The sequence below is a fragment of the Aulonocara sp. 'chitande type north' Nkhata Bay genome, linkage group LG3 (assembly GCF_057382095.1).
Source record: "Aulonocara sp. 'chitande type north' Nkhata Bay isolate Kocher_YH1m ecotype deep benthic linkage group LG3, A_spYH_male_GT1.1, whole genome shotgun sequence".
NCBI classification, from domain to species: Eukaryota; Metazoa; Chordata; class Actinopteri; order Cichliformes; family Cichlidae; genus Aulonocara; species Aulonocara sp. 'chitande type north' Nkhata Bay.
In genome coordinates, this window is record NC_141346.1 from 37,516,004 (window position 1) to 37,543,159 (window position 27,156).

Consider the following 27,156-nt stretch of genomic DNA (forward strand, 5'->3'; position numbering starts at 1 on the left):
TCTGTTAATAAAAGTGTGATATAAATAAAGTGTGTTGTTGTGTGTCAGACTGAGAGTACATGTTTCAGCTGTTCAGTGTTGCGCATGAATCCACCGAAAAAGCATCATTTAAAGGCACTCATGTCATTTAAAACAGCTTACAACCCTCCAAAATGAACTAAAGCGATCGACATAATGGGAAGTGACAACTGCTCTGACGTTATGCTAAGCAGCTTTTTTACTGGGGAGGTCCAGTCTGTACTTTTGTGTAATGCTGATTTGTGCATAGTGAGTCAATATGCACCCCTGTAGGCTTCCTTGGCCTATTTATCCCTTTTCAGCTGGGGTTCCAAGCTATCTGAGCAGGTACTTAAAATGTGATGTCCTCAGATTACATGCCACCGATTGGCTATTCAGTGGCATCACTGGATGAGTGATGAAAGCGTTTCATTCACAAAAATCAAAAGCACCATTTCTGAAACCTGGCAAAGAGGGAAATTATGACAAAAAAAACAGCACTGTGGCCCCCGAGTCTGACAAAACACTACAGACAGAGCAGCAGCTATATCCTTGCCTCGACATCAACCTTTGTTGTAGCATTCATGTCACATACTAATTACATCATGGGATGCTATGATGCATTAGTATGACAAAGGCTATGCACATTCGGTAGTACCTGATTGTAATGAAAAACTGGACAGTCCAAGCTGTGGAGATTTGATCCGAGTAGGTACTAAAGGAACAGGGGCTTTTGATGCCACTCCTAAGGTTGGCTTTGACAGTGCTGTACAGAGACCTGTCCTTCAGCCTTAAGGCTGAGTTTTGTACACTATGAGAGCGCTGAATTAATGAGCTCATTTAAAAAAAAAAAAAAAATGCATCACTGTTTTTCTTTAGTACCTCAACCTACCCCTTTAAAAATGTGTGTGTCATGTGTGTTGGATACAGTTAAGCAAATGTTGTGCAGGATCTTTGCTGTTTCAGAAAAAGACACAAGTGTTGGCTGTTTTTAAACTTTCCCTCAGCCTCTTCTCATGAGTGAAGTGCTCATTTCATCTGATGTCATCAAATCTTTCGTCCTCTTTACCCACATTCTTTGTGTGTCTGATGCACCTATCTGATGAAGTCTACATATAAATTAATAAATAAATGCAAATAAAACCAATTTAGAGGTAAAACTGATTGGTGGGGAATGATCGGTAGTAGGTCGCTTTACTAAAAAGATTCACGCTAAAAATAATTTTTTTTAATCTGTTGCGCTTCACAGGAGGCTATTTTAGAAAAATATAGACCTGCAAAGAAATACAGTGATTATGTTTTATTCAAGTAATAGTAAAATATCAAAGTACAAAGATGACAATACAGAATAATATCTTTGTTCTTCTGGTTGTGTTCATCATCTATTCTCCAGCAGGCTCATTTTTATCACTGAGAGATCTCATGATTTCTAACTGGGCCACGTAGAAAAGAGGAAATGTAGCCTGTGGTTTGAAAAGCTTATTTGTCATGCTGAAAATAAGCTTCCTTTAAGAGCCTCTGCATGGAAATGCTATAAATGTTCAAGCATGTTTGACAGATAACACATTAAATCATTTATGTCTTATTGATACTAATGCATCCGTTTGTCTGCGTGTTACAGAAATGTTTTTTTTGCCTGTGATGATAATGTCAATTTGTAGAGTCCAACCAGCTGGTCAAAGGCTGCGCCAGTGTAGCTCAGCTAGCATTATGGCAGGGCAGTGATGGCCTTCAAGACAGTGAACTCTCATTTTGAATTTGTATTTGAAAGGAAAAAAACTACATCGTGGTTGTTTTTTTGGTGGAAGAGATGTAACCAACGTCACAATGATGTAGCATAAACATAATTTAAGGTAGAAGTACATTAATATGATAATGTAATGAATCTGTAAGTCACACCTGAGTTTGCACCTAAGTTGGTTTAATAAAAACTAATCAGTGAAAACAACAGCAGATAGTGATTAGAGCACTAGGGCTTATCTGTACCATCTCAGCACTTTAAAATAACAATGATCTCATATGTTTTTCTTTCATCAGCCTTCAGAACTAAAACGAGGAAGAACAATTGAAGCTACATGTGTGATGCCTTGCAGTTTAGCCCTGATAGCTGATAGAATGGACAGATTTTCCAGTGTTGGGTTGACTTTGGGACCTGAAGTGGAGTTTGGACCCAGAAACGGTAAATAACGTTAGACTTAAAGACCAGATAAGGACAATGAAAGATGTAAAGTATAGAACCAAAGGTGTAATGTCTGGTGAGGCATTCAGGCCACCTAACCTAAATTCTGCAGGCCCCGTCAAACTGACTATTAAAGGCTTCCTCCTCTACATTATTTTAACATATTCCTATTCATTCATACCATTTATATGTTCAAAATATGTACTTATACTGAAATATGTGTGCGCTATATACCAATCAGCTGTGTAAATAACACTGAATAACTATTCATCATGGCACCTCCTAGTGGGTGGAATATATTAGAGAAGAAAACTTGACTTGGCCTCCAAATTCCAGGGGCCCGTTCTTCGTACCTCGCTAAGTAGGTTAGCTGGATTTGATTGTTGAAGATTTCGCGTGATCTTGGATCGCTCGGTTCCCCGAAGCTCATCTGGGACTTGCTGCCATAGCAACAGAGCCGTAAGCGTAAACCTGCTCGGGAGCAGGTTTACTTTATGTAAACAGGATTAGATCGCGGCCACGCAGGTATGTCCGCTTCATTTATACGAAAGCAACAGCGATATTCCATCACTGTTTCACCATAAATAAAAAACATCAATGTAACTAAACATAATGCAGCACCTGATCCATTTATTGATTCCATACAGATACATACAGGTCATTTCCTAAAAAAGGGAAATGTACTATTAACATTCTATTACATGTATGTGATTATTACAGATGTAATTCATATTTCAGAGTAGTAATTGTAAATTACTTTGTGTAATCAAGATGAGAGACCACGGCTATAAAAGCGAAGGTGGATTTGGGAAGCCTGTCGCAGCCATGTCCTGTCCGTATACGCGAGCCACCCATTGCGGAAGGTGCAAGATTGATAAGGAGAGTTTTCAGAATTCAGCGTATATTGCGGGATAGACAGGATCCTTTAGCTCAGCGCGACAGTGTGCTCATAGAGAGATATCGATATTCCCGTGAGGATATTATTTACTTAACCAACTTGTTGATGAGGGGGTGCAGGACCACCACCTGTCTTTTTTTGCTCTGCCCTTTTCTTGGTTGCTGTTATGAACAAACAAACAGATTATTTCAGGGTCTCTTTCCAAGAGACGAAAAGCAGTATAAGTGATAAATATTACCATTCTGTAGAATATTCTTATATTTCACTTTTACTTGTTCCCATGTTCTAGTGGGTCCTGTTGTGGCTCTAATGTGAAAGAGGATATAATATAATATAATATAATATAATATAATATAATATAATATAATATAATATAATATAATATAATATAGTGTAATATAATAAATTTACCCTACCGCCTACTGGTGTTGGCCAGAGGGGCCGATGGCGCGATATGGCAGCCTGGCTTCTGTCAGTCTGCCCCAGGGCAGCTGTGGCTACAACCGTAGCTGCCTCCACCAGTGTGTGAATGTGAGAGTGACTGAATAGTGGCATTGTAAAGCACTTTGGGTGCCTTGAAAAGCGCTATATAAATCCACTCCATTATTATTGTTATTATTAAATTACTTAGGAGTTTAATTTGTCAGCAACTTTCTGCCAGCCCTCTCTCCTTGCTTTTGCAGCCTTTGCAGTGTTCCCTTGCGTTTTAATTAAACTCTGAAACTCCTGAAATCCCGCACTCAAGGGTTCTTGCTCTTCTGCCGAAAAATACTGAGCGCGCTCCTTCGACATTTTCGCCGACCAATCAGAGGGTTGCCGATCAATGTTTCTACTATCGATGCGTAGCCCCTTTTACGACACCCAGTGATCTCACATTACTTCATCCAGCTGTACTAATCGTCAACAGCAGGTGTGTTCGGAGAACTGGATTAGCGAGCTCACGGTTAGCGCGATGATTTGGTCTTGGATGTGTCATTTGATCTTGGATGTAGTAAGCGACGTACGAAGAACGGGCCCCAGGTTACAGGACTTAAAGGATCTGTTGATAACATCTTGTTTTCAGAAACCACAGCAAACCTTCTGAGGTCCAGTGGAGTTTATGCCTTGATATATTAGGGCTGTTTTGGCTGCAAAAGAGGGACCAACCCAATATTAGGCAAGTGGTCATAATGGTGCCCGATGCCCACATAATGTTGTGTAGGTCTGTCAGCCACAACATCCAGAACCTTGAGAAACTTAAAGAAAATCTCAGAGGTCTTGCCACACAGTCACTTCTATTTATACCTGCCGTTAAGGCGCAGTAAGCAGCTCCAGTATTCTTCTAAATGATAGGTGTGCCACTCACACCTATTATGGAAAATACACAGTAATATAGGAAGAAGAGAATTAAAAACCAGAAGCCGCTATGTTTTTTTGCAAAGTTTTTGACACAAACTCACAAGTTTACAAACTGTTCCAACATCTCCCTCTGTACATCTGTATCTCTCTGAGCTTCTGTCCTGGAATATGACTCATGTTTTCAACCCAGTTGCAGCAGCTGCAGCACAACGCACCAGGTTACAAAAAATGACAGGTGCACAGCCACCTGAAGTGACATACAGATTGTGGAATGCAACACAGGATGTAAATTCAGTGTGCGAAACTGCGACACAGGAAACATAGCAGTCATAATGGTCCCATTATGGCTAACGTTACAGCGGTGAGTGAAGCAATCATTACGGTGGGTATAATGGGGCCTTCAGGTACTTCACTTCTTTATTCCCCAGTGATGGTTTAATCTTAATATGGTGTCACTGAGATTGAATAATTCCTTGACTGCCTGACTTTATCATGAGAAGAGATCTACAGCGCCCCATTTCTACCATGTACACTGTGAGCAAAAAGCTATTTTCCCCTCCTGAGGTACTTGACAGTTTGCCAGACTCACTTCAAGGCTGACTGAAAGTCTGACTCCATGGTCTCATTGCCCGGCCTTTTGTTTCAGCTACTGCCAAGGTTACACTTCGCTTGACTTGCCAGTACCTGTCACCTGCCTCTGGAGTCCCAAAAACTAATCATGCTCCATAACTCATGTTGGCAGAATGACACCCAGTTATGCCAATCAAAGGTCACTAAAACTGACATTGAATCGGTATGTAACTTTGCCAAAACAATTTTGGCTTGTGCTGCTTGTCAGAACTCAGATCAATCCTGCACACTAACTTATTACAAAAGTAACTAATGACCTAGACAAAGTTAACAAAGCCCGACTGTTACCTTTGTCCACCTTAATTGGAAAATTCCAAAACAGTTTTATTTGTTGTTATCTGTCATCCACCTGGCCCTTCCTCAGAGTTTCTCTCTGATTTATCAGACTTGGTGTCTGATTTAGTGCTCAGTTCAGACAAAGGAAACAACAGCCTCAACTCTGCATTTAATATATTACTAGACTCAACTTATTTTTCTCAAAATGTAAAAGATCCCACCAGCCACTTTAATCATACTCTGGATCTTGTTCTGGTATATGGCATAGAAATGGAAGATTTATTAGTATTCCCTGAAAACTCTCTTTTCTCTAAATGTACATTTAGAATAACTGATTACACAGCAGTGGGGAATATGTTCCATTACAGTCTTTCTGAAAGTGCTGTAAAGAAATTTAAGGACATAATTAATTCAATTCAATTTTATTTATATAGCACCAACTCAAAACAACAGTCGCCTCAATGGGCTTTACATTGTAAGGTACACCCTACAATAATACACACAGAGAAAAAACCCAAAAATCATATGACCCCCTATGAGCAAGCACTTTGGCGACAGTGGGAAGGAAAAACTCCCTTTTAACAGGAAGAAACCTCTGGCAGAATAAGGCTCAGGGAGGGGCGGCCATCTGCTGCGACTGGTTGGGGTGAGAGAAGGAAGACGAGATAAAGACATGCTGTGGAAGAGAGACAGAGGTTAATAACAGATATGATTCAATGCAGAGAGGTCTGTTAATACATAGTGAGTGAGAAAGGTGACTGGAAATGAAAAACTCAATGCATCATGGGAATCCCCCGGCAGCCTATGTCTATTGCAGCATAACTAAGGGAGGATTCAGGGTCACCTGGTCCAGCCCTAACTATATGCTTTAGCAAAAAGGAAAGTTTTAAGCCTAATCTTAAAAGTAGAGATAGTGTCTGTCTCCCGAATCCAAACTGGAAGCTGGTTCCACAGAAGAGGGGCCTGAAAACTGAAGGCTCTTCCTCTCTTTCTACTTTTAAATACTCTAGGAACAACAAGTAGGCCTGCAGAGCGAGAGCGAAGTGCTCTAATAGGGTGATATGGTACTACAAGGTCATTAAGATAAGATGAGACCTGATTGGAGCAGGATTTACTTCCCTGTTACCTTCTTCAGTACCATATGGCAGCGGTCTCCAACCTTTTTTGCGCCACGGACCGGTTTATGCCCGACGATATTTTCGTGGACCAGCCTTTTAATGTGTCGCGGATAAATACAACAAAATAAAACTAGTACCGGTACCGAAAAAAATAAGATTTATTCATAACACACGTGAAAAGACCCAGGAAAACCGAGTTAACGATCAAAACGATAACAAAATAACGCTGAAAACCGATAAAAACCCTGAAAACCATACATTTCACACCTGAGCCTCAACTCTTGAGGCCCGGTACCAAACGACTCACGGACCGGTACCGGTCCGAGGCCCGGGGGTTGGGGACCGCTGCCATATGGCGATACAGTCCAGAACAGCTACCAAAACTCTACTCACACAGCAGTTGATTATCTAGTGTTACATGGTCACTACGCACAGCTCTGAATCCTGTAGGTCCCCTGAAAAACAGAGCCTCAAATCAAAAGTACTTGATTCCCTAGTATAATACTCAAACACGTACAGTGGGGCAAAAAAGTATTTAGTCAGCCACCGATTGTGCAAGTTCCCCCACCTAAAATGATGACAGAGGTCAGTAATTTGCACCAGAGGTACACTTCAACTGTGAGAGACAGAATGTGAAAAAAAATCCATGAATTCACATGGTAGGATTTGTAAAGAATTTATTCGTAAATCAGGGTGGAAAATAAGTATTTAGTCAATAACAAAAATACAACTCAATACTTTGTAACATAACCTTTGTTGGCAATAACAGAGGTCAAACGTTTACTATAGGTCTTTACCAGGTTTGCACACACAGTAGCTGGTATTTTGGCCCATTCCTCCATGCAGATCTTCTCGAGAGCAGTGATGTTTTGGGGCTGTCGCCGAGCAACACGGACTTTCAACTCCCGCCACAGATTTTCTATGGGGTTGAGGTCTGGAGACTGGCTAGGCCACTCCAGGACTTTCAAATGCTTCTTACGGAGCCACTCCTTTGTTGCCCGGGCGGTGTGTTTTGGATCATTGTCATGTTGGAAGACCCAGCCTCGTTTCATCTTCAAAGTTCTCACTGATGGAAGGAGGTTTTGGCTCAAAATCTCACGATACATGGCCCCATTCATTCTGTCCTTAACACGGATCAGTCGTCCTGTCCCCTTGGCAGAAAAACAGCCCCATAGCATGATGTTTCCACCCCCATGCTTCACAGTAGGTATGGTGTTCTTGGGATGCAACTCAGTATTCTTCTTCCTCCAAACACGACGAGTTGAGTTTATACCAAAAAGTTCTACTTTGGTTTCATCTGACCACATGACATTCTCCCAATCCTCTGCTGTATCATCCATGTGCTCTCTGGCAAACTTCAGACGGGCCTGGACATGCACTGGCTTCAGCAGCGGAACACGTCTGGCACTGCGGGATTTGATTCCCTGCCGTTGTAGTGTGTTACTGATGGTGACCTTTGTTACTTTGGTCCCAGCTCTCTGCAGGTCATTCACCAGGTCCCCCCGTGTGGTTCTGGGATCTTTGCTCACCGTTCTCATGATCATTTTGACCCCACGGGATGAGATCTTGCGTGGAGCCCCAGATGGAGGGAGATTATCAGTGGTCTTGTATGTCTTCCATTTTCTGATGATTGCTCCCACAGTTGATTTTTTCACACCAAGCTGCTTGCCTATTGTAGATTCACTCTTCCCAGTCTGGTGCAGGTCTACAATACTTTTCCTGGTGTCCTTCGAAAGCTCTTTGGTCTTGGCCATGGCGGAGTTTGGAGTCTGACTGTTTGAGGCTGTGGACAGGTGTCTTTTATACAGATGATGAGTTCAAACAGGTGCCATTCATACAGGTAACGAGTGGGGGACAGAAAAGCTTCTTACAGAAGACGTTACAGGTCTGTGAGAGCCAGAGATTTTCCTTGTTTGAGGTGACCAAATACTTATTTTCCACCCTGATTTACGAATAAATTCTTTACAAATCCTACCATGTGAATTCATGGATTTTTTTTTTCACATTCTGTCTCTCACAGTTGAAGTGTACCTCTGGTGCAAATTACTGACCTCTGTCATCATTTTAAGTGGGGGAACTTGCACCCACTTTTGCACCACTGTACCTTAAAGCAGATAACTTGTACGCTGGAGAGGGAATGGCATGTCAGAAATTTAGAAGATCAACATTTATTCTGGAGAAATTCTTTATTATTCTATAAGAAAGCACTCTGGAAAGTTAGAACATCTATGTTCCAGAGGTGTCTTCCCTGGCTCAGCTGCAGGGCAGGAGTGGTGCAGTGAGCTCAACGCAGCGGTGCCGTGAGAACACAGCTAGTGATGCTTGGACTGATAACAGTTCTCTTTTCCCTTTTTAGTGAGAGGAGAGAAGGGTTGCTTGAAAAAGCTGATACCGGTGCTGATTAGACTGTGAACTGTTTCATAAAAGTCAGAAATAAACGTGACATCTCTCAGCATCAAACTGTGTATGTGTGTGGCGTGCATTCCACAATCTTATTATTCAACACTGATTGAAAAAAAAAAAGAATGTGGCACTATGTTAAAGACAGAGACATGAAAATAGTAGCCCCCCATTTTATTTGATGCTCAGATACATTTTCTTTTAGTAAGGCCACTGCAATGTAAGTTTTACTGTTGTATAAGTTCCGCCAGCAGAGGGCGCTCGGTCCTGTACGCATCGGTAGCTGACGCTACACTAGAAGAAGTAGTGTCAGTGGTGAAGAGGCAACGTACCGTGAAGAACTTACTTTTTCATTTTATTTGTTTTCTGATAAATATCTGGATTGTTCCAAATGGGTGTTAGTTTACATGGGATAAGTGACCACTTAGTAATCTTTAAGACCACGCCAGGCTAAAGTGTTCTGTCTTTACCAGAGAGTCCAGAACACATGGTTGGAGATCTGACAGTAAAAGTGCAGAATGAAGCCTCAACCTTTAGCCTAATGTGTCCCAATCACATCTGTCCAGGCCACACTGTCATTTACCACATAAGCACTGAAGTCAGGAAGTACGACAAAAGAAAATTTTAATAATCTCTTTCATATTTGAGTTTGTGAAACATACAGGTCTTTACCTTCAGTTCAACTGCACAGTGAGTCATTTCCTTTTTCTGGGGCCAGACTTAAAACTATAATTGCACCACAGGGTGAGAACATTCACACATCTATTCTGAGGTCAGAGGAGCCTTTTAATTATAGAACTGCATGGGAATATTTGAGCTGTGACTCAAATAAAATGCATAAACATGTTTTTATGCAGACTGAAAGAAGAATTTCAACATAATTCCTCTGATAAACAATCAAAAGGAAAAACAAATTAATTAAAAGGTGTTTAAAGAGAATACAGACTCCAAAGGAGAAAATCAGATGCCTATGAGCTCTGATAAGTTAGAAAAGCTTTACCACTGAAATAGAGACGAGAAGATCTGTGAAGAACTAAAACTTATTTGAAGTACACCTGCAGGATCAATCAGTCATTACTGATTCAGTCATTCTGAATGATTTGTTTAAAAGCAAATATTACATTATAAATACCATATATGACTTTAAAGTTGTATTGCATTTGTTACATTTGGCTCTTTTTTAATTATTTAAAAATGTATTTTTCAACTAATTTACAAATTACGGTAATGGTTTTTCAGAGGGGGGCAACAAGGTAAATGTTTGCAGTGGACAGGAAATGTGAACACGTCAAGCAGCTGCTGTGGTCAAAGCTACAGGAGCTGTTTGAGGTTGGTGGAAACGGGAAGGAAGCACAGAGAGGTGATAGAAGGAGGAGCTGAATATAAACTCTGGTCTTATCTACATGAAGTGCAGCTTCTCTTTATCAAGGCAAAGTTGAAGCCTTTGCGATTAGATCCAGATCAGCGTGCAGGCCTGGACGTGAGGATGGGGCACTCTTTGCTCTGTTTGCTGGGGTTATTCTGTGAGTACAATACACACCTTTACTGTTTGAATGGCAGTGATGAAGGAAAATGTTTCTCACCGGTGACAATTACATTTTATCTATAAACAGTGTATTCTTAAAACGTGAAATTAGCTAGCCTCTGCTTAGGTTGCTGCCCCAATGGTTCAGCCCTGTGGAAGATGGATGGATCAAACAATGTTTTATTTTGTTAATTTCTGAAGTGATCTGGTTCAAAGGTTTCTGCAATTTACAACCGGGTACACGATATGTGTGTCATCAGCAAATAAAACAAATGTTCAAAAAAAGAAGTGTCCCAATCGAATGTATTTATGAGTACTAATATTTCATGGTTAATTGTGTGAAATGCTTTTTTTCAGATCCAGTAAGATTTCTTGCTGTGCCTGGAATTTATAACTTCTTCTGTGAGATCAAAGATTGTTTTGCACCTTCTGATTGTCAGTTGTCTAATATCTGATGTAATTTAATTCATTGTTTTAGTGCTCAGCACAATCCTCCGTGGAAATGCTGCAGGTGAGAAATTGTTTCTTCTTACCATTTATACCATATGTGTTGCTCTTTACTTGTATTTACCAAAAGGAGAGTATATTTCTCCTGCTCCCTGTTCAATAATTTAATAATAATTCAATAATCAGTTATTATTAATCTCTGTCCCTGTACACATAGATGACAAATGAAAGATTAAAGGAAACACCAATATGAAATATGCTGCTCTGAGCTCAGCATAGAGTTTGTTACCTTCATACCCCTTTGATTAGAAGCTGTCTAACACGTCACTCCAAAGTCTCTGTAGAGCTTCAGTGTGTTGAATTGAATGATTCACATTATTTAAGTTTGCATCAAACATTCAGAGCAGCAATTTTATACTTTTGATCTTTGAATTACAGGAGAGAAAGTGAAGGCTACTGTGACAGCAAACACCGAAATCATGCCAGCATGACTTTTGACCACGACTCTTTTGTTTTGCTTCATGCTGAACTCTTTAAATTGTTTGGATTCAGTCATTTACTTTTATGTTCTCATTTTAAACTGAACTGCAGCAAAACCAAAGGCCAAACTGAGAGCTGATAACACAGCTGTTCCAGTAGGGGGCAGTGTGACCCTGACCTGCTCTGTGAACCCATCATCATCATCTGGATGGAAATACTACTGGTACAAAAAGAAGTATGGTGAACCTCTGAGTCCACAGGATGGAGTTTTTCTATCAAATAAGCAAATCAGAGTCTCACAGGGAGGACTCTACTGGTGCACAGGAGGAAGAGAAGCTTACTACTTAGAGTGGAGCCAGCCAGTCAGGATTGACACAACTGGTGAGTTTAAATGTAACTTCCCACAAAGCACTACATCTAACGGTAACTGAACCTTTTGACATTCACGTGTTTTTATTGTACTTTCTTGAACATTAACAGTCCCAATCAGACCTGTTGTGACTCTGTATCCAAACTGGTCTGAGATATACAGAGGAGAGACGATCACTGTCAGATGTGAGATCCATGGAGGAGACACTGAGTGGGATTATGAGTGGGAAACAAACAGCACCATAAAACCTCCAAATCAAAATGAATACAGGATTATTTCTGCTTCATCATCCAACAGTGGAAACTATCGCTGTAAGGGCAGAATGAAAAGTTCACAGCATGAAACAGAGTGGAGTGATTCAGTCACACTGACAGTTTCAAGTAAGTTGAAGATCTTTCATTCATATTATCTGTTTTATTAAATCCTCAGAGGTTTCAGGTTTTAGTCAAAGAGTCTGATGTCACAACTAGGGGTGGGTTAGCCCTAGTCACAACCAACACACACATTGTTTTTCACCTAATGACTTTAATGAACTGCAGACTACAATATAGCCTCGTTTTATTGGATGCTGGCCTATTCATTTTGATTTTTTATCTATTTATTTTTCCAGTTGGCAAATAGTCTGTATTCATTATTTGCAGAATAATTGTTTCATATTTGATTCTAGTAACTATATTATCTAGTGATTTTTTTCATTACTGTAACATTTTTCTTCTTTAATAATCAAGTAACAATCTGTTTAACTTTTTCCTGTAACATCAACAGCAAGTAAACCCAGAGCCACACTGACAGCACAAAGTTCAATCATACCAGCAGGGGGCAGTGTGACACTGAGCTGCTCTGTGGAGGGCTCTGCTGGCTGGAAGTTTGACTGGTTCAGACGTGATTCAGTCTCTTCTAAAGCTCAGCTCATGAGAGGAAATGAAGCAAACAGAGTTATTAGTGTCTCACAAGGAGGTCTGTACCACTGCAGAGGAGGGAGAGGAGATCCAGTTTACTACACAGAGGACAGCAGTGACGTCACAGTTACAGAAACTCGTGAGTCTAATTATTTTATTTCTACCAGACTGAGACAGATCAAGTTATGTGATCTGTGCTGTTCTTCGGTTTGTTTTCTGACTTGGAGAGGTGGAAATGAGAAAATAGAAGAACTTTAGTTTCATTGTGACAAAGTGTGCACTCTGAAAGAGCCCATCTGGTTATCAGAGAAAAAAATCATTACAAGCCTTTCATCAATTTATTGGATCTTTACAAAAAAACCTTTACTATCAACTATAAAAAATACATTAGCAACAGGATATTTATATGCCAGTGGCTGCAGGCTTTCTTTGTGTTTTTTCTAGATTGAAGACAAAAAACTTTAACAATCAAAAGTTTTATATTTGTTTTTTTTACCACACTGATTTTGACGTCTTTGTGAAATGGATATCAATACAACTCAGGAATATCAATAAAAGATGATAACTGTACAAGTAAATACTTGTACGTTTTACTAAAAATGTTGTGTTACAGTTTGAAAGCTATGAAATGTTATGACTTTGTTTTGTTGTTCAGTCTTTAAACTGTGAATCCGCTATTTTTTTTCTCACTTTACTTTCATGTTATAAACAGCAGAGTTTTTATGTTTGTATTTGTGTCTAACTGGATATTTTTCTGTGAACAGTTCCCAGTAAGCCCACTGTGACCCTGCAGCCATCCTGGCCTCAGATATACAGCGGTGAGACAGTCACTGTCAGATGTGAGATTCAGGGAGGTGAAGGAGCTCAGTGGGCGTATGAATGGAGAGCAGCCAAGTTAAACACACCTCCAACATCCAATGAATACAGAATCATCAGAGCTACTGAGTCTGACAGTGGAGGATACAGCTGCCGGGGCAGAAGGGACTATTTCTTCTCAGAGTGGAGTGATATCATCACACTGACTGTGTCATGTAAGATCTTTCATCCAGATTATTTTGACACAAATTTGATACATAAAAAATATAAATACAAAAAACCCAGTACATTTTGATCACTGATCAATAAACTCAGTTATGCTTCAAATTAATTACAGCATTTGAACTAGGTAATCACAGAATTTATAACATATTATATTGTTGATCAAATGAGCTTCACCATTGAGGTTTTAGAACATGAATCACTTTTTTCCACCCAGGTCTTTAAATTTGTTGGATTCATTCAAATTTATGTTCTAAAATAAAAATGTGTTTTTATTAGTACATGTTGAGATATTTGACATGTTTAGATAGTCTCACTCTTAAAGTTCATCATAAATATTTGTGAGTCAACATTTTAGTGACATTGAATTCAGAGTTAAGAGACGAAACATTGAGAGAAAATCTTTGTTGAACAGATGAACCCCGTCCTGTCCTCACTGTGTCTCCATCATGGCTGAGTCCTGGAGCCTCAGTAACTCTGAACTGTGAGGTTGAACATCCGTCTGCAGGATGGAGCTTCTACTGGTATAAAGCTGTTCCTGATCTATCAGAGAAATCCTCCAGTTATGAGCTGCTACCTGATGGCAGTGGGACTGCACAGGACTCCTACATCATTCATGGACAGACACACACAGCAGGATATGTGTGCAGAGCTGGAAGAGGAGACCCAGAGTATCACACTGATCACAGTCAGCCAAAGTTTGTCTGGTCTGCAGGTCAGTTTGATTCTCTGTCCTTTCAATGAAGTGAGATTATGTTGTAACTTTTATTCAAGATGTTTTCAACAAGACTGAGCTCATCAATATCTGTTTCATATTTTAATCCTAACATCTGTGAGTTTTGTCTCTTCACTGCATGTTGTTTCCAGATGTTCATTCAGCAGCGTCTCTCACAGTGAGTCCTGACAGAGTGCAACACTTCACCTCTGACTCTGTCTCACTGACCTGTGAGGGAAACTTCACTGAGTGGAGAGTGAGGAAGTTCTCTGAGGACGGCCGACTCTCTGACTGTAGGAGAATGACTGGATCCACATGTGACATCAACACATCAAAGTCAGATACTGCAGTGTACTGGTGTGAGTCTGGATCAGGAGAGTTCAGCAGTGCAGTCAACATCACTGTACAGAGTATGTTATTATACATTTACTTCTTGGATCTGAATGATTTAGACGTCACATGAACATTTGTCCCAGCTTTGCTGTATGTGAAGTCATTTTATCTGGAGAAAAATACAAGATCAGATCTTCATGATGAAAAGCATTTGTACATTTGTATTGTCTGTCAGCTCTTTCTCAAAGTGTGCACCAGCTGATGTGACAGAAACAATTGTGTGTGATTGTGTCACAGATGATGGTAATGGTCCTATCCTGGTGAGTCCTGTTCATCCTGTGACTGAGGGAGCTTCTGTTAGTCTGAGCTGCAGTTTGAGAACACAACAAATACTTTCCAATGTGTTTTTCTATCACAATGACAAACTTATTGAAAATGATCCCCGAGGGGAGCTGAAGATCTCTGCAGTGTCAAAGTCTGATGAAGGTTTCTACAAGTGTCAGTACTCAGGAAGAGAGTCAGCACAGAGCTGGATGTCAGTTAAAGGTGAGCAGGATCAAAACATTTGATGGAGTTTTCTAAACACGTCTGATGACTGAGAATGAACATTAGATTGTCTGATTTAAGTCTCGCAGTCACCTTGCTCCATTTCATAAAAGTATTTATTTATATAATTATAATTTATCAATAATTAATTATTGTTTATTGTAACTGTGTCAGGAGCTGACAGCTCTTCGTCTCCTGTGTGGTTGATTGTTGGACTGGTTTGTGGAGTCGCTCTCATTATTATTCTCCTGCTCTTGTTGTATCGCTGCAGAAGAACCAACAGTGAGACCTTTTCCTTTACTTACTACAAACTCTTTATCATTCAAAGACGCAAATGCATCATGAGGTTCAAATGTCTTTTTTCCCCTACATTTTTAATAAGGTACTGCTAATGAGCAGACGCTCAATCAGGATGGTCAGCAGCAACCATCCTCTCTTCTTCATGGTTAGTTTTTCACGTAGTTCCAAATATTCTGATCCTATTTGCAACAAGACTGTACTTATTACATCTGCTGCAGCTTTTCATATAAATGTTATTTGCAAGAATATTTGTGTTTAAATTAGTATCACAGACATGAGGTGACTGATTTTCTCTGACCTGCAGGTGTTCGTTCTGTCTATGAGACAGTCAGAAGATGTGAAAACACTGAAAATGGTAAAGTATACACTTTCATTAATATAGAAACTGGATGATTATACATGAAAGTGATTAAAATTATTATTTCAGGTCCAGCAGAAGGTGATTACATCAATGTCACATCAGTGATTCAGCTCAGAGTCATTAACAAGACAAGTGAGTGCACAAAATGTGAGATTTGAAATGCAAAATATATATTGGTAATTATTCTCACTGATAATAAATGCATTTGTGGACATATGGTGGTGTTTGTTTTGAAATGCTTTCATTTGATCATGTCAACAAGGCAACGCAGAGCAGACCTCTGACTACAATAATGTCAATCCAATCCATTGAGGGGCGGCCATCTGCTGCGACCGGTTGGGGTGAGAGAAGGAAAACAGGATAAAGACATGCTGTGGAAGAGAGACAGAGGTTAATAACAGATATGATTCAATGCAGAGAGGTCTATTAATACATAGTGAGTGAGAAAGGTGACTGGAAAGGAAAAACTCAATGCATCATGGGAATCCCCCGGCAGCCTACATCTATTGCAGCATAACTAAGGGAGGATCCAGGGTCACCTGGTCCAGCCCTAACTATATGCTTTAGCAAAAAGGAAAGTTTTAAGCCTAATCTTAAAAGTAGAGATAGTGTCTGTCTCCCGAATCCAAACTGGAAGCTGGTTCCACAGAAGAGGGGCCTGAAAACTGAAGGCTCTGCCTCCCATTCTACTTTTAAATACTCTAGGAACAACAAGTAGGCCTGCAGAGCGAGAGCGAAGTGCTCTAATAGGGTGATATGGTACTACAAGGTCATTAAGATAAGATGGGGCCTGATTATTTAAGACCTTGTATGTGAGGAGCAGGATTTTGAATTCAATTCTGGATTTAACAGGAAGCCAGTGAAGGGAAGCCAAAACAGTGTCTGTTTTACATCACTTCCACTTTCCCATGTTGTCAAGCTCAATGTGACATCACTGGTGTTGTCCAATCATCTTTCTGCCAGTCTGTTCAGGGCAATCAGCCTTCATTCCACAGTCTTTAAACCTCACTGCTCATGTGTTATTCTCCCTTACATTTGCCCTCGTGCAACCCAGCTCCATCTCCGCCTTACCCATGTTACTCAGGCTCCATCCAAGCCTCCATCTTCATCTCCGCCACCAGCATCTAGACTCCAGGAGGTCCTGTTCTGTTCTGCTGTGATGGGCCATCAGGGTCTAATCACCAATACAATACGTTTATTTCCTTGAAATGATGTCTCCTTATGGAAGTTTTAACAGCAGCTCTTTAGCTGTTTTTATTTTTTGTATTTAAAGTCACTTTGAGTGAAAAGGAGAAGATTTTGTATACAAAACAATGATTGTGACTCGACCTCTTAACATCTGTTTAAGTGTTTCTGCTTTTGTAAAACTATCAGTGAACTGAAGGCATTTTTTGGCCTTCCTCTCTTATTGCATACATACTAATAACATCCAGACTAAAAGGCTTTCTAGCGTGTACTGGGGTAGCACATTACTGCTAAACATCTAAAATATATTGTTGAAAATGGGGCTCTGCTAGTTTATTGTTGTTTTCAGTGTAATGTTTAAATACAAATAAACAGTATGGAAACAATTTCATTCAAACTTTGATGCAACTTTGTTTTTACACTTTGTGAAAGTTATTAATGACAGTTAAATGCAAAGCTTGTGTCAGTGTTTCTATTTTAAGTGTTTGTGAGTGATTCAGTATAATAACTCAACACTCTTACATTGTTAAAAAGAGAGAGAGAGAAAATTATTTTGCATCCAGCGACTTAGGGGCTTTCATTTTTTCAGATCAAGTTCAATTTTTCTGATGTTTCGGATGCTTTTAAACACATCTGACCAATTGCAATGTTGTCTAGTGGTGATGCAATCAAAATGTTCATTCTGCATGGTGGAACATTTGATTCTTGTCATGTCACAGAACGGCTCACCACTGGCTCTCTGAAATGATTTCTCTGCCGCCTCAGGCGTGGTCCCATCATGAACCCAAAATCTCAGTTTCGTCCTTTATTGGTTTAGTAAAATCAGGATCTGCTCGCTTCATGCTGACTGTTATCTTTTTTCTTTCTTCGTGCATATTTTTAGGATGAATTTTTCACAATAACGCAATGTATTCTGTGAAAATGAAGGACACAGGACTACAAGGCAGATGATAAAGAATTAGAACAGAGCTGCTACTTGTATTCCAAACCTACTTTAAACTTCACAAATAACTTGCATTTGATGTACACAGAGAATACTTCACTCACATCACCTGAGTAAATAAATAAACTGTCAGATAATGAAGAAGGAAAACCAGCTATTACACAACTCAGTCAAGCTAAACGATAGTTATTAGATCCATCATGCTGATTTTATGAAGAAATGCCAAAATTTATTAAATCATTAAAAAGAAAAAAAGAAAAAAACCTCACTGAGAACTGATCCGTTTTTTTTTTAATGTCGACCTGTCTTGACTCACTGTGCAGGGTAACCGATCAATGTTACAGTCCGAGCTGTAAAGACCATTTCTAATTATTTCATGCTTCAATGCATCACAGGAACTAAACCAAGTTAATTAAATATTGAAATATATTTTTAATAAAATTAACTGATATTTTTAATTACTTAATGAAAATTTAATTAACATTTTGAATGATGCATTTATTCATTAATGTTGGCACTCTTGACACTCCATACATTTAAGTAATGACTAACATGGAGTGAAATGCACATCATTTCCTCTCTTTATGCCACCTGAAGGGGGCCCCAAATAACATACATTTTTTTTTAAGATAAATCTAAATCTTTGAGTAGGTGCAATTATTAAAATATAAAATTAAAGCATAAAGTAATATATGGACAGTATATACATATCTATATAAATTACATAACATATATCACAGTAAAAACACATGAAAACAATCTAAAATAACAAATCTACTTCACTGTTAGCTTTTGTAAATTCAAAGTATTAAGACTTTGGTATCAAGATTTATCCAAGCAGTATTAAAAACGTTTTAGGACGCACAACACCTACGCATAACAGACATGCTTTGAGGTTTTTGGTGTGACTCAAAATCGAGTAGTTCAACACACTTACATAGCTTTTGCTGACTATGCAACCAATAGAATTAACAACTTCTTTTTAACAGCATTTCGTAACCACTCTGATCATACTCCTCCCATCGCTGTTTCCGAAGAAACAGTGAACGGTCATCAAAAGCAAAGAGCATGTGAATTAAATCAAGTCTCTCGGCCCGCTTCGCGCTCAAGGAGGAGTATCACCAACTCATCATCGTGGTTAGCGAGACCACACACTTTAGAAACACATTTCTCAAGTTAGAAACTATAGAAATGATCCCTGAAAGTATAGTCTTAACGAACAAGCGCCCCGACCCAGCTACTACTATGACGGCCCTGTCCATCTCTGTCACGGTGCTAACAGCAGTGTGTGCTGCTTATGTTTACTGGGTCACGTATCGTAGTTGTGACACCGAACGAGTACTGTTCGGTGTATTAACACCGAACAGTACTCGTCTGCGAGCTCTGAAGTGACATAAATAATTACTTTTGGAGTACCCACAATGCTCTCTGATGGTATGCCCCTCCTCTACGTCTGTCATTGGCTGCTGAGATGCCGCATGCCGCGTGTTAGCCTCGGATGCTAACAATAACAGAGGATTGATCCGCATATTTAGAGCCGTGGTTTGGAACAATCTGTTTAACACACACTAAGGCTGGATGCTGCCGATACATGTTGTAACACAGAAAGAGATAAAATGAGAAAAATATTTTTGTTAAAAACTTTTATGATAAAAACAATTTGTTAGCAAAGGTCACCTGTGCGCCTGTTTTTGTCTTCCGACTACAAACAGGACTGTAAACCTGTTCCTATCTTGACAAGTGTTTTGCATTTTCTTTTTTTTTGTGTGCCAGAACAACAGTAATTACAGATATGGAAATGTACTCTTCATAACAAAAGCTTAGAGTTATTCATTATCCTTTCAGAAAGTCTCTAGTCTCTTTGGATCTGTCTGTGGCAGCTGTCAGGTAAACACAAGCAGAGAGGGATGACGTTTGATTACAAGCCACCATTAATCAGCAATAGCTTAAACTGCTAATTAAGTAAAAACAATTAAAGTCATGTAACTTCCTACATTTCAGCAAAGCTCACATGGAGCTATATTACATGTTCAATAACAAGATTTTGATGTTTAGAGTGGGTTTTCTGCTACTCCACTGCTTCATGAAAATCGCCAAATTATTAACCTTCCCCATGCCACAAGTAAACAGATGCAACAATAAAATATTTATTTGATTAACCATCCATACTAAGGTGTAAACTGAGTCTGCGGGTAATGAAACACATAAATTGCAGGATTTTTGCTTGATTAGGACGTGAAGTAAAAGTAAACACAAGCTTAATTTATACCGCTTTGCTGTGATCAGTGGTGGGGTAATTATTCAAAAAAGTAATGTGTTACACATAATGCATAGAACACTTCTCTTAAAAGTAATGCAGTGCATTACCTAATTACTCTAGGAGAAAGTAATTCGTCGTACAACTCGTTAGAATTACGTTTGTGTTTCCCCATAAAATGACTTGAAACACATTTTCGCATACTTACCATTCTTCTTGACTAACATTAGTGTTAGCATGCTGTCTGTGCAGCTGCTCGCAAAGAGACTGTTGTGTTAGCAGCATAATGCAGATGTTTCTGTCCTGTAGCAGTTTTTCTTTTTGTCCAATAAGAGTAAAAGTAATCCATGTCCACTAATTTCCTCCTCAGGCACATAGATTTAAATAATCTGAACTGCGAGTGGGATCGACAGGCCAGCAGGCTAACAATCCCAGGAAACTGAACTGCGGGAACTATTACACAGCATCATTGTAAAAATCTTGGCACAAGTGGTTTTCATCACAAAGCTGGGGAAGTCCTGCATTATAGGAGCCACAACATTAAAGCTGACCTATAGCAAACAACGCTTAAACGTAGAAGAACAGCTCAGTAAAATAAAACACAGCATAAACAAGGGTTAAACATTTAAAATAGTATAAAATTAAGGAGCTGAACATAAAGCGATTTAAATAAAATAGTAGAGTCCTCTGTAAGAAAACCTGAATCTAATAGAATAAGGAGCTAAACAAGATAAATATAAAGACTGTGATATGAGGCAGACACTCTTGATAGAAACGTGCTGGATTGAATGCTGTGAAAGAGCAAAATGAAGGGTCCGTCCATCCGTCAGCATTCATTTCATATTAAGTGACACCGCCCTCTACTGGCTGTTTAGTGTAAAAGCAAACTATTTGACAGTAATCCTGGTTTTTGTCCACGTTTTTTAAATATAATATAAAACCATAAAAAATAACAAATAATGGGTTTATGTTGCTCTGGACCGATCAATAAAGAGTTACAGTGCATTAATCCTATTTTTTTTTATCATGTTGACCCGCCTCTTCCATATTGTTTACGCTTACGTCATTCAACTGCGCCGCTCACATGTTCAGTAACTGGAGGCTGTGAGGCGACTCATCTCCCGGCTCAGGCATGTTCGCTGCTCTCTCTCTGTTGAACCTGCAGTGTTGCTGTTAATGTGTCGTTGAGTAATTTCTGTTTATGTTTATAGTTTGGTTTAAACAGCAACACAAACACGGAATTCCTGAAATGTCTCCACACACACACACACACGGACTCTGTTTCAAAGTCTGCAGCTACCTCAAGATGAACCACAGAACATGAGAAATGCGTGGACATTTAAAGAAGAGCGTCAAGTTTCTTTTGTGTGTGTTTGCAGGGCATGCCTGCTGGGATGGCTCATGCTAAACCGGAAACGAGTGAAGTGCAGCTGAATGGAACTTCAGAGCTCATGGATCTGCTTCACATCGACGTGGAGACAGATGCTGTGGACCCCAAGCCCGGGAGAGAAGACCTGCCCTGTTCTGTGAGTGCACAGTGATAATACTAATGATAGTGACTTTATTAGTGTAGCACATTTAAAGGGCTCACAGTGCGTCACAGTTTGGATGGAAGCACACATTAAGATCAGTCAGCATGGCCCATAATAAAAACACATAATCAAACATATGGTCTTACAGTTCCTGTATTCACACTTCCACACACACACTAGAGGAACAGAAACCCCCAAATAATGGGACAATGATTAAAGAAAAACAAACCTATAAAAATGAGTTTTCAGCAATCTTGTTAAAACAAACCACAGATTCTGCTGAACTGACGGCTGTTCCAGTGTTTAGGAGCTACAGCTTGAAAAGCGTGATCACCTCTGGTTTTAAAATGAGAGCAGGGAGCACATAGGAAGCACCGATCAGAGGATCAAGGTCTCAGCGGGTCTGCGGCTCGGCCACGCAGAGCTTTATATGCTATTATTAACATTTTGAAACAGTTGAGGCTTTTTTCATCATCTGAATTGCAGATATCACTAAATTACTTAATTTTTAAATTACACTTTTTTATCCAGGGGTGTGAAAACTGCTAAATAAAGGTTTGAGGTCAACATGATATGAGATGACCTGATGATCCTCTTTAATTTGTACACCCAGGTGTGGGACCACGTGCTTGTACGCTTAATTTGATGATGTACTGCAGATTAATGTCAGGATTAAAGACAATGACAACATTTATAAGTAAATCTGGTTTCCTGTAGTTTAAGTGGATTACTGGTCTGGTAGCGATGATGGTTTGGAGGCAGTGGCACTGACATAAAGAGACGTCAGAGGGACAACTCAGGTTGAGCATTTTAGAGGTGAAGTTAGAGACATGTGCAGAGCAGGAATGGTTGATGTATTGGACAAGGGATGTTGAAGATGAAGCTACCAGGCAGGAAGAAAAGAGGAGGACCTCAGAGAAGATTCAGGGATGTAGTGGAGGAGGACATGTAGAGGGTTGCTGTGACAGAGGAGGATGACAGGAACAGGGTGAGATTTCCAACAGTGCCTCTGATATCTTGACGCTCGAGAGGATTATTGCTGTGCTCACAGTTATTTGTCTGGTTAATGAACAGAGGAATGTCCTGAGGAAGCAGCGGCACTGGGAGAAGCAAGTGGCTGCGAAGAAGAGCAGGAGGAAGGAGGAGAAGCTGAGGAGGAAGATGAATCGTGAGCTGGAGTCCGGTAAAGAGAAAACAAAGAGAAGCTTAAGGAGGAACTGAAAGTCTCCAGCTGGTGACATCACAGCATCTGTCCCTTTCCTGTGTGTTCTTTGACATTCAGGTGCTAGCACAGAGCGTCAGTTTACCAAGCGGGTCATGAAGGCGATCACTAAAGAGCGTCTAGCTGAGGCTCGGTCCACGGGGCTCAAGCTCTGCGTCGACCTCAGTATGACAGACTGCATGTCTGATAAGGTCAGTGGACAATGAAAAACCTTACAACGTTTTCAGCTTACCAAAAAAACTCCTTTCATTTAAGAAGGTGGTGTTTATTCAATGCAGCAGTGCACGTTTTGTGTTTCAGGAGATAAGCCGACTGGCAGGCCAGCTGAGGCGGCTCTACGGGTCGAATAAGAAGGCGACCCGACCGTTTCACCTGTTTCTGACAGAGCTGAGAGAGGACAGCCGTCTCTACAGAGAGTGCGTGCGAATGAATGACGGCTTCCTCAACTACACGGTGATATATATAAGTTTGTTTTTACAGTTAAAAGGATTTTAAGTGAACAAACCCTTCAGCAAATCTTTAAAACAATTTGCATGTAAGCATTTATAGGACTGTAATTCACTCATTAAAGGACACTTTTGAGTTTAGGTTTCTCAAAATGTTTTAACCAAAATTGCCTCAGTGTTTTATGAGCAGGTGCTCATGTCTCCTGTGTTTGTTTTGTTCAGATGGATATAACAGACGGAAGCTGTCTGGACCTGTTTCCTCCAGCATCGGTTGTCTACCTCACTCCAGATGCTGAAGAAGGTGTGAAAAATAAATTAGATTAGATTTCATTTATGTCTTTGTTTTGCTCTTGAAATGCATCATTTGTCCAGCAGGTGGCGCCATTTGGCTGTCATGTTTGCTGCTGCTTGTCCCGCTCCTGTTTAGCATTTCATTAATATTATTTTCAAAATTAGTTTCTCGTTATGTGGAACTTTAATAAGATGAGATTAGTAGAACACAGCATTAAAACACTAACAATAGATAAATAAAATATTTACAGAGAAACAAAAATATTGCACAAGATGTACACTCAGTGGCCGCTTTATTAGGCACACCTGTTCAACTGCTCTTTTACACAAATATCGAATCACCCAATCACATCGCTGTAACTCAGCGCATTTATTAATTCAGACATGGTGAAGACGACCTGCTGAAATGCAAACTGTTCATACAAGGCAGTGCAGTAATGGTGTAATAATGTGGGGAATATTTTCTTGGCACACTTTGAGCCCCTTAGTACAAACTGAGCATCATTTAATCACCACAGCCTGCCTGAGTACTGATGCCATCCACGTCCAACCCTTTATGACCACAGTGTGCCATCCTCTGATGGCCGCGTCCACAAAGTTCAAAACATCTCAACCTGGTTTCTTGAACACGAGTTTGCTGAACCTAAATGACCCCTGCAGTCCCCACATCTCAGTAGAGCATCTTTGGGATGTGGTGGAACAAGAGATTCAGATTGTTGATGTGCAGCAGACAAATCTGCAGCATCTGTGCGATGCTCTCATGTCAATATGGACCAAAACCTCTGAGTAATGTTATCAGCACCTTGTTGAATCTGTGCCATGAAGAATTAAAAGGAAAGAAAAGAGGGTTCGACCCAGTACTAGGAAGATGTACCTAATGCAGTGGCCAGTGAGCTCATGTACGTTATATAATTTGCTGACATTCATTAAGGTATTTTTTTTTTCCTCCTTTGTTTTCAGCGTTGGAATCCGTGGATGCTGACAAGGTTTACGTCCTCGGTGGTCTGGTGGATGAAAGCATCCAGAAGGTATTTTTCTGTAAAACTGATCCTAACACAGACATCGCATAGAGTAGGACTGTAAGTATTATATCCAGTAGGTTTATTTTCTCCTCTGCAGAAGTTGAGCCTGTCCAGAGCCGGAGAGCTGAGCGTCCGCACAGCGAGGCTGCCTATAGACGAGTACATGGTGAAAAAAGACAACGTGAAGAATTTCCACTCAAAGATCCTGGCTGTTAATCAAGGCAAGCAAATATTTTGTTTTGTCCAGAGGACACTGAAAGGTCTTTACCACCTGCTTTGGGTAATAAAGTTTTCCTGTGTCCGCAGTGTTTGACATCTTGTTGACTTTCTGCGACACCGGCAGCTGGATGGAAGCCCTGCAGACGTGGTTTCCTCCAGGGAAGGGTTACGTGGTTGCAGCAGGCGATTCGCCGCTTCCTCCTGCAACATAGACTCATCTTGTAGAATAAGGACTTCATTTAATTTCATATCAACTACTGAAACTCCTGTGAAAGGACATTGTTAGAGGAAGACTCTTCATGCTGGTGGTGGGAGCTGTGACTGGTTAAAGAGGACAGCACGCTGCTGTTCAGTCATTTTAACACTGACAGATGTTTATTAGCTTTAAAGTGACTGCAGGGACCACATGCAAGAGCATTTTTGACTGTTTTACTGTTTTTCTAGAGTCTTCATAGTGCCTTTATTTGTTATTCTCCAACTTCAGCTTCTGTGAACAGCAGCATTATGAGTATAATTTATATGTATATAGAAAGATGATTACATTTCTTAAAATGGACCAAGAGTGAAGTGTTTTGCACTGAAAATCTTGCTTTATATGAATGTCTCTATAGACATTGTATTTTTTAAACTTCATGTGTATAAACAGAGTTAATACACACTTGCACTTTCAATTTGCAGTTTTACAAAAAAGCATAAAAAATGGCCTGTATTTGTATAGCGCTTTACTAGTCCCTAAGGACGCCAAAGCGCTTTACACAACCTGTCATCCACCCATTCACACACACATTCACACACTGGTGATGACAAGCTACATTGTAGCCACAGCCGCCCTGGGGTGCACTGACAGAGGCGAGGCTGCCGGACACTGGCGCCACCGGACCACCACCAGTAGGCAACGGGTGAAGTGTCTTGCCCAAAGACACAACGACCGAGACTGTCCGAGCTGGGGCTCGAACCAGCAACCTTCTGATTACAAGGCGAACTCCCAACTCTTGAGCCACGATCGCTGAAGCACATTATTATCAAACAGAACTTATGAAAAGAAAAAACAGTTTTAGTGGTTAAATAGGCCGGACTCCGTTCTAGCTAACATAGGATGAGTTAATTAAAAAAACAAATACCCAAATTTTATATAATGCATATTTAAAATGGACCTCTGTTGCTAATCTCCAGCTCCAGGGTAGCTTTGCATGATTCACGGTTCAAAATATCCTGAATCACCTTATACTGGTCCTTGGTGCAGACTCTCAGTTAATCTATTCTTATAAAACAGACTTTCTTTGATTGGCTTCCCCTTGCAAGCAAACAAACAAACAGACAGGTTTTAACAGCTGGTCTGAGGCTAATGTGCTCACAGCACTATGTTAGGGGTATCTCCTCTGTCTGCCTAAATAATAGATGCAGGAAGTGAAAGATTTCAAAGCTACAAAGTGTAGCCTCAAAGAAGACAATCATTGCACAGGAATGCAGTGAGAGCTTACAGAGGAGATGCTTTTAAGCCAGGCTGGAGTGTGCTAAGGACAACGTGGAGAAAGATTAGGCGTCCTTTGGTCAGATGAGTAAAAGCTGGGACTCTCTGGCCACACTGCTTATGTTTGGAAGAAGTGAGAGGCATGCAACACAAAGAAGACCGTCTGCACAGTGAAACACGATGGTGGAAGTGTTACGCTGTGGGAATACTTCAGTGGGGCTGGAGCTGGGAATGTTGTTAATAATAATAATAATAATAATGAGTGCATTTATATAGCGCTTTTCAAGGCACCCAAAGCGCTTTACAATTCCACTGTTCATTAAGGTGGCAGGAATCGTGAAGAAAGAAGGATCTGACTTGAATCACATTCAAAATCTTTTTTTTTAAAATATCAGTTTTGAGGATGCAACAGTCCTCTCACATCTGAAGTTTTGCTTTTATATTATGTAAATGTTAATGTGTGTGGGTTTTGGTGCATCGCTCTTCTTGTGGATCAACACAATCTTTTACTTCAACTAAACTTTATTTGGTGCTAATGACCCCGATGGGTCAGATATACTGTACATAATAATGTATGTTTAGAGTTTTAATGCTTAAATGCTGTTCAGATGTTTCTTCTGAAAGTGAAGTTTTCTGAAATCTGATATTAAGAGTGCCAAACGGCTAAAACAGTGATGCATTCATAAAAAAGAGCTGATGTGGAAAGTTGAAGCGTCAT

At 40.1% G+C, this 27,156-nt stretch overlaps 2 protein-coding genes and 1 non-coding gene across 4 annotated transcripts; 2 read left to right on the forward strand and 1 right to left on the reverse strand.

The window, feature by feature from the left end:
* The first annotated feature begins 10,285 nt into the window (after positions 1-10,285).
* On the forward strand, positions 10,286-16,174 carry LOC147335467 (Fc receptor-like protein 5). The gene is made up of 13 exons (XM_086279411.1): positions 10,286-10,359; positions 10,840-10,872; positions 11,400-11,669; positions 11,769-12,038; positions 12,424-12,696; positions 13,322-13,588; positions 14,011-14,310; positions 14,463-14,720; positions 14,941-15,189; positions 15,364-15,471; positions 15,572-15,634; positions 15,794-15,844; positions 15,917-16,174. Exons 1-13 carry the CDS (start codon positions 10,323-10,325, stop codon positions 16,006-16,008), a joined length of 2,271 nt encoding a protein of 756 aa, XP_086135537.1. The 5' UTR covers positions 10,286-10,322; the 3' UTR covers positions 16,009-16,174.
* Positions 16,175-18,976: 2,802 nt separating this feature from the next.
* On the reverse strand, positions 18,977-19,192 carry LOC147335468 (small nucleolar RNA U3). Its single transcript, XR_015128670.1, has one exon. It is a non-coding gene; the product is annotated as a small nucleolar RNA U3 (small nucleolar RNA).
* A 2,130-nt stretch (positions 19,193-21,322) lies between these two features.
* Positions 21,323-26,085, forward strand: trmt10b (tRNA methyltransferase 10B). Of its 2 annotated transcripts, none has more exons than XM_086279423.1 (9): positions 21,323-21,365; positions 21,615-21,761; positions 22,842-22,950; positions 23,050-23,180; positions 23,290-23,442; positions 23,658-23,736; positions 24,687-24,754; positions 24,846-24,969; positions 25,055-26,085. In XM_086279423.1, the coding sequence occupies exons 2-9, from the start codon at positions 21,618-21,620 to the stop codon at positions 25,177-25,179; spliced, it is 933 nt and encodes a 310-aa protein (XP_086135549.1). In that variant the 5' UTR covers positions 21,323-21,365; positions 21,615-21,617; the 3' UTR covers positions 25,180-26,085. The 2 variants fall into 2 exon arrangements, with proteins under 2 accessions (XP_086135549.1, XP_086135558.1); XM_086279432.1 differs by lacking the exon at positions 21,323-21,365 and adding an exon at positions 21,374-21,418.
* The last annotated feature ends 1,071 nt before the right edge of the window (positions 26,086-27,156 follow it).

Excerpts from the sequence above, each read along its gene's own strand:
- LOC147335467 (XM_086279411.1), top strand. The coding sequence starts at position 10,323 with ATGGGGCACTCTTTGCTCTGTTTGCTGGGGTTATTCT. Across the intron at positions 15,472-15,571 it reads TCGCTGCAGAAGAACCAACA|GTACTGCTAATGAGCAGACG; the intron begins GTGAGACCTTTT and ends ATTTTTAATAAG. Across the intron at positions 15,845-15,916 it reads ATGTGAAAACACTGAAAATG|GTCCAGCAGAAGGTGATTAC; the intron begins GTAAAGTATACA and ends TTATTATTTCAG.
- trmt10b (XM_086279423.1), top strand. The coding sequence starts at position 21,618 with ATGCCTGCTGGGATGGCTCATGCTAAACCGGAAACGAGTGAAGTGCAG. Across the intron at positions 22,951-23,049 it reads GAATCGTGAGCTGGAGTCCG|GTGCTAGCACAGAGCGTCAG; the intron begins GTAAAGAGAAAA and ends TTTGACATTCAG. Across the intron at positions 23,737-24,686 it reads CACTCCAGATGCTGAAGAAG|CGTTGGAATCCGTGGATGCT; the intron begins GTGTGAAAAATA and ends CTTTGTTTTCAG.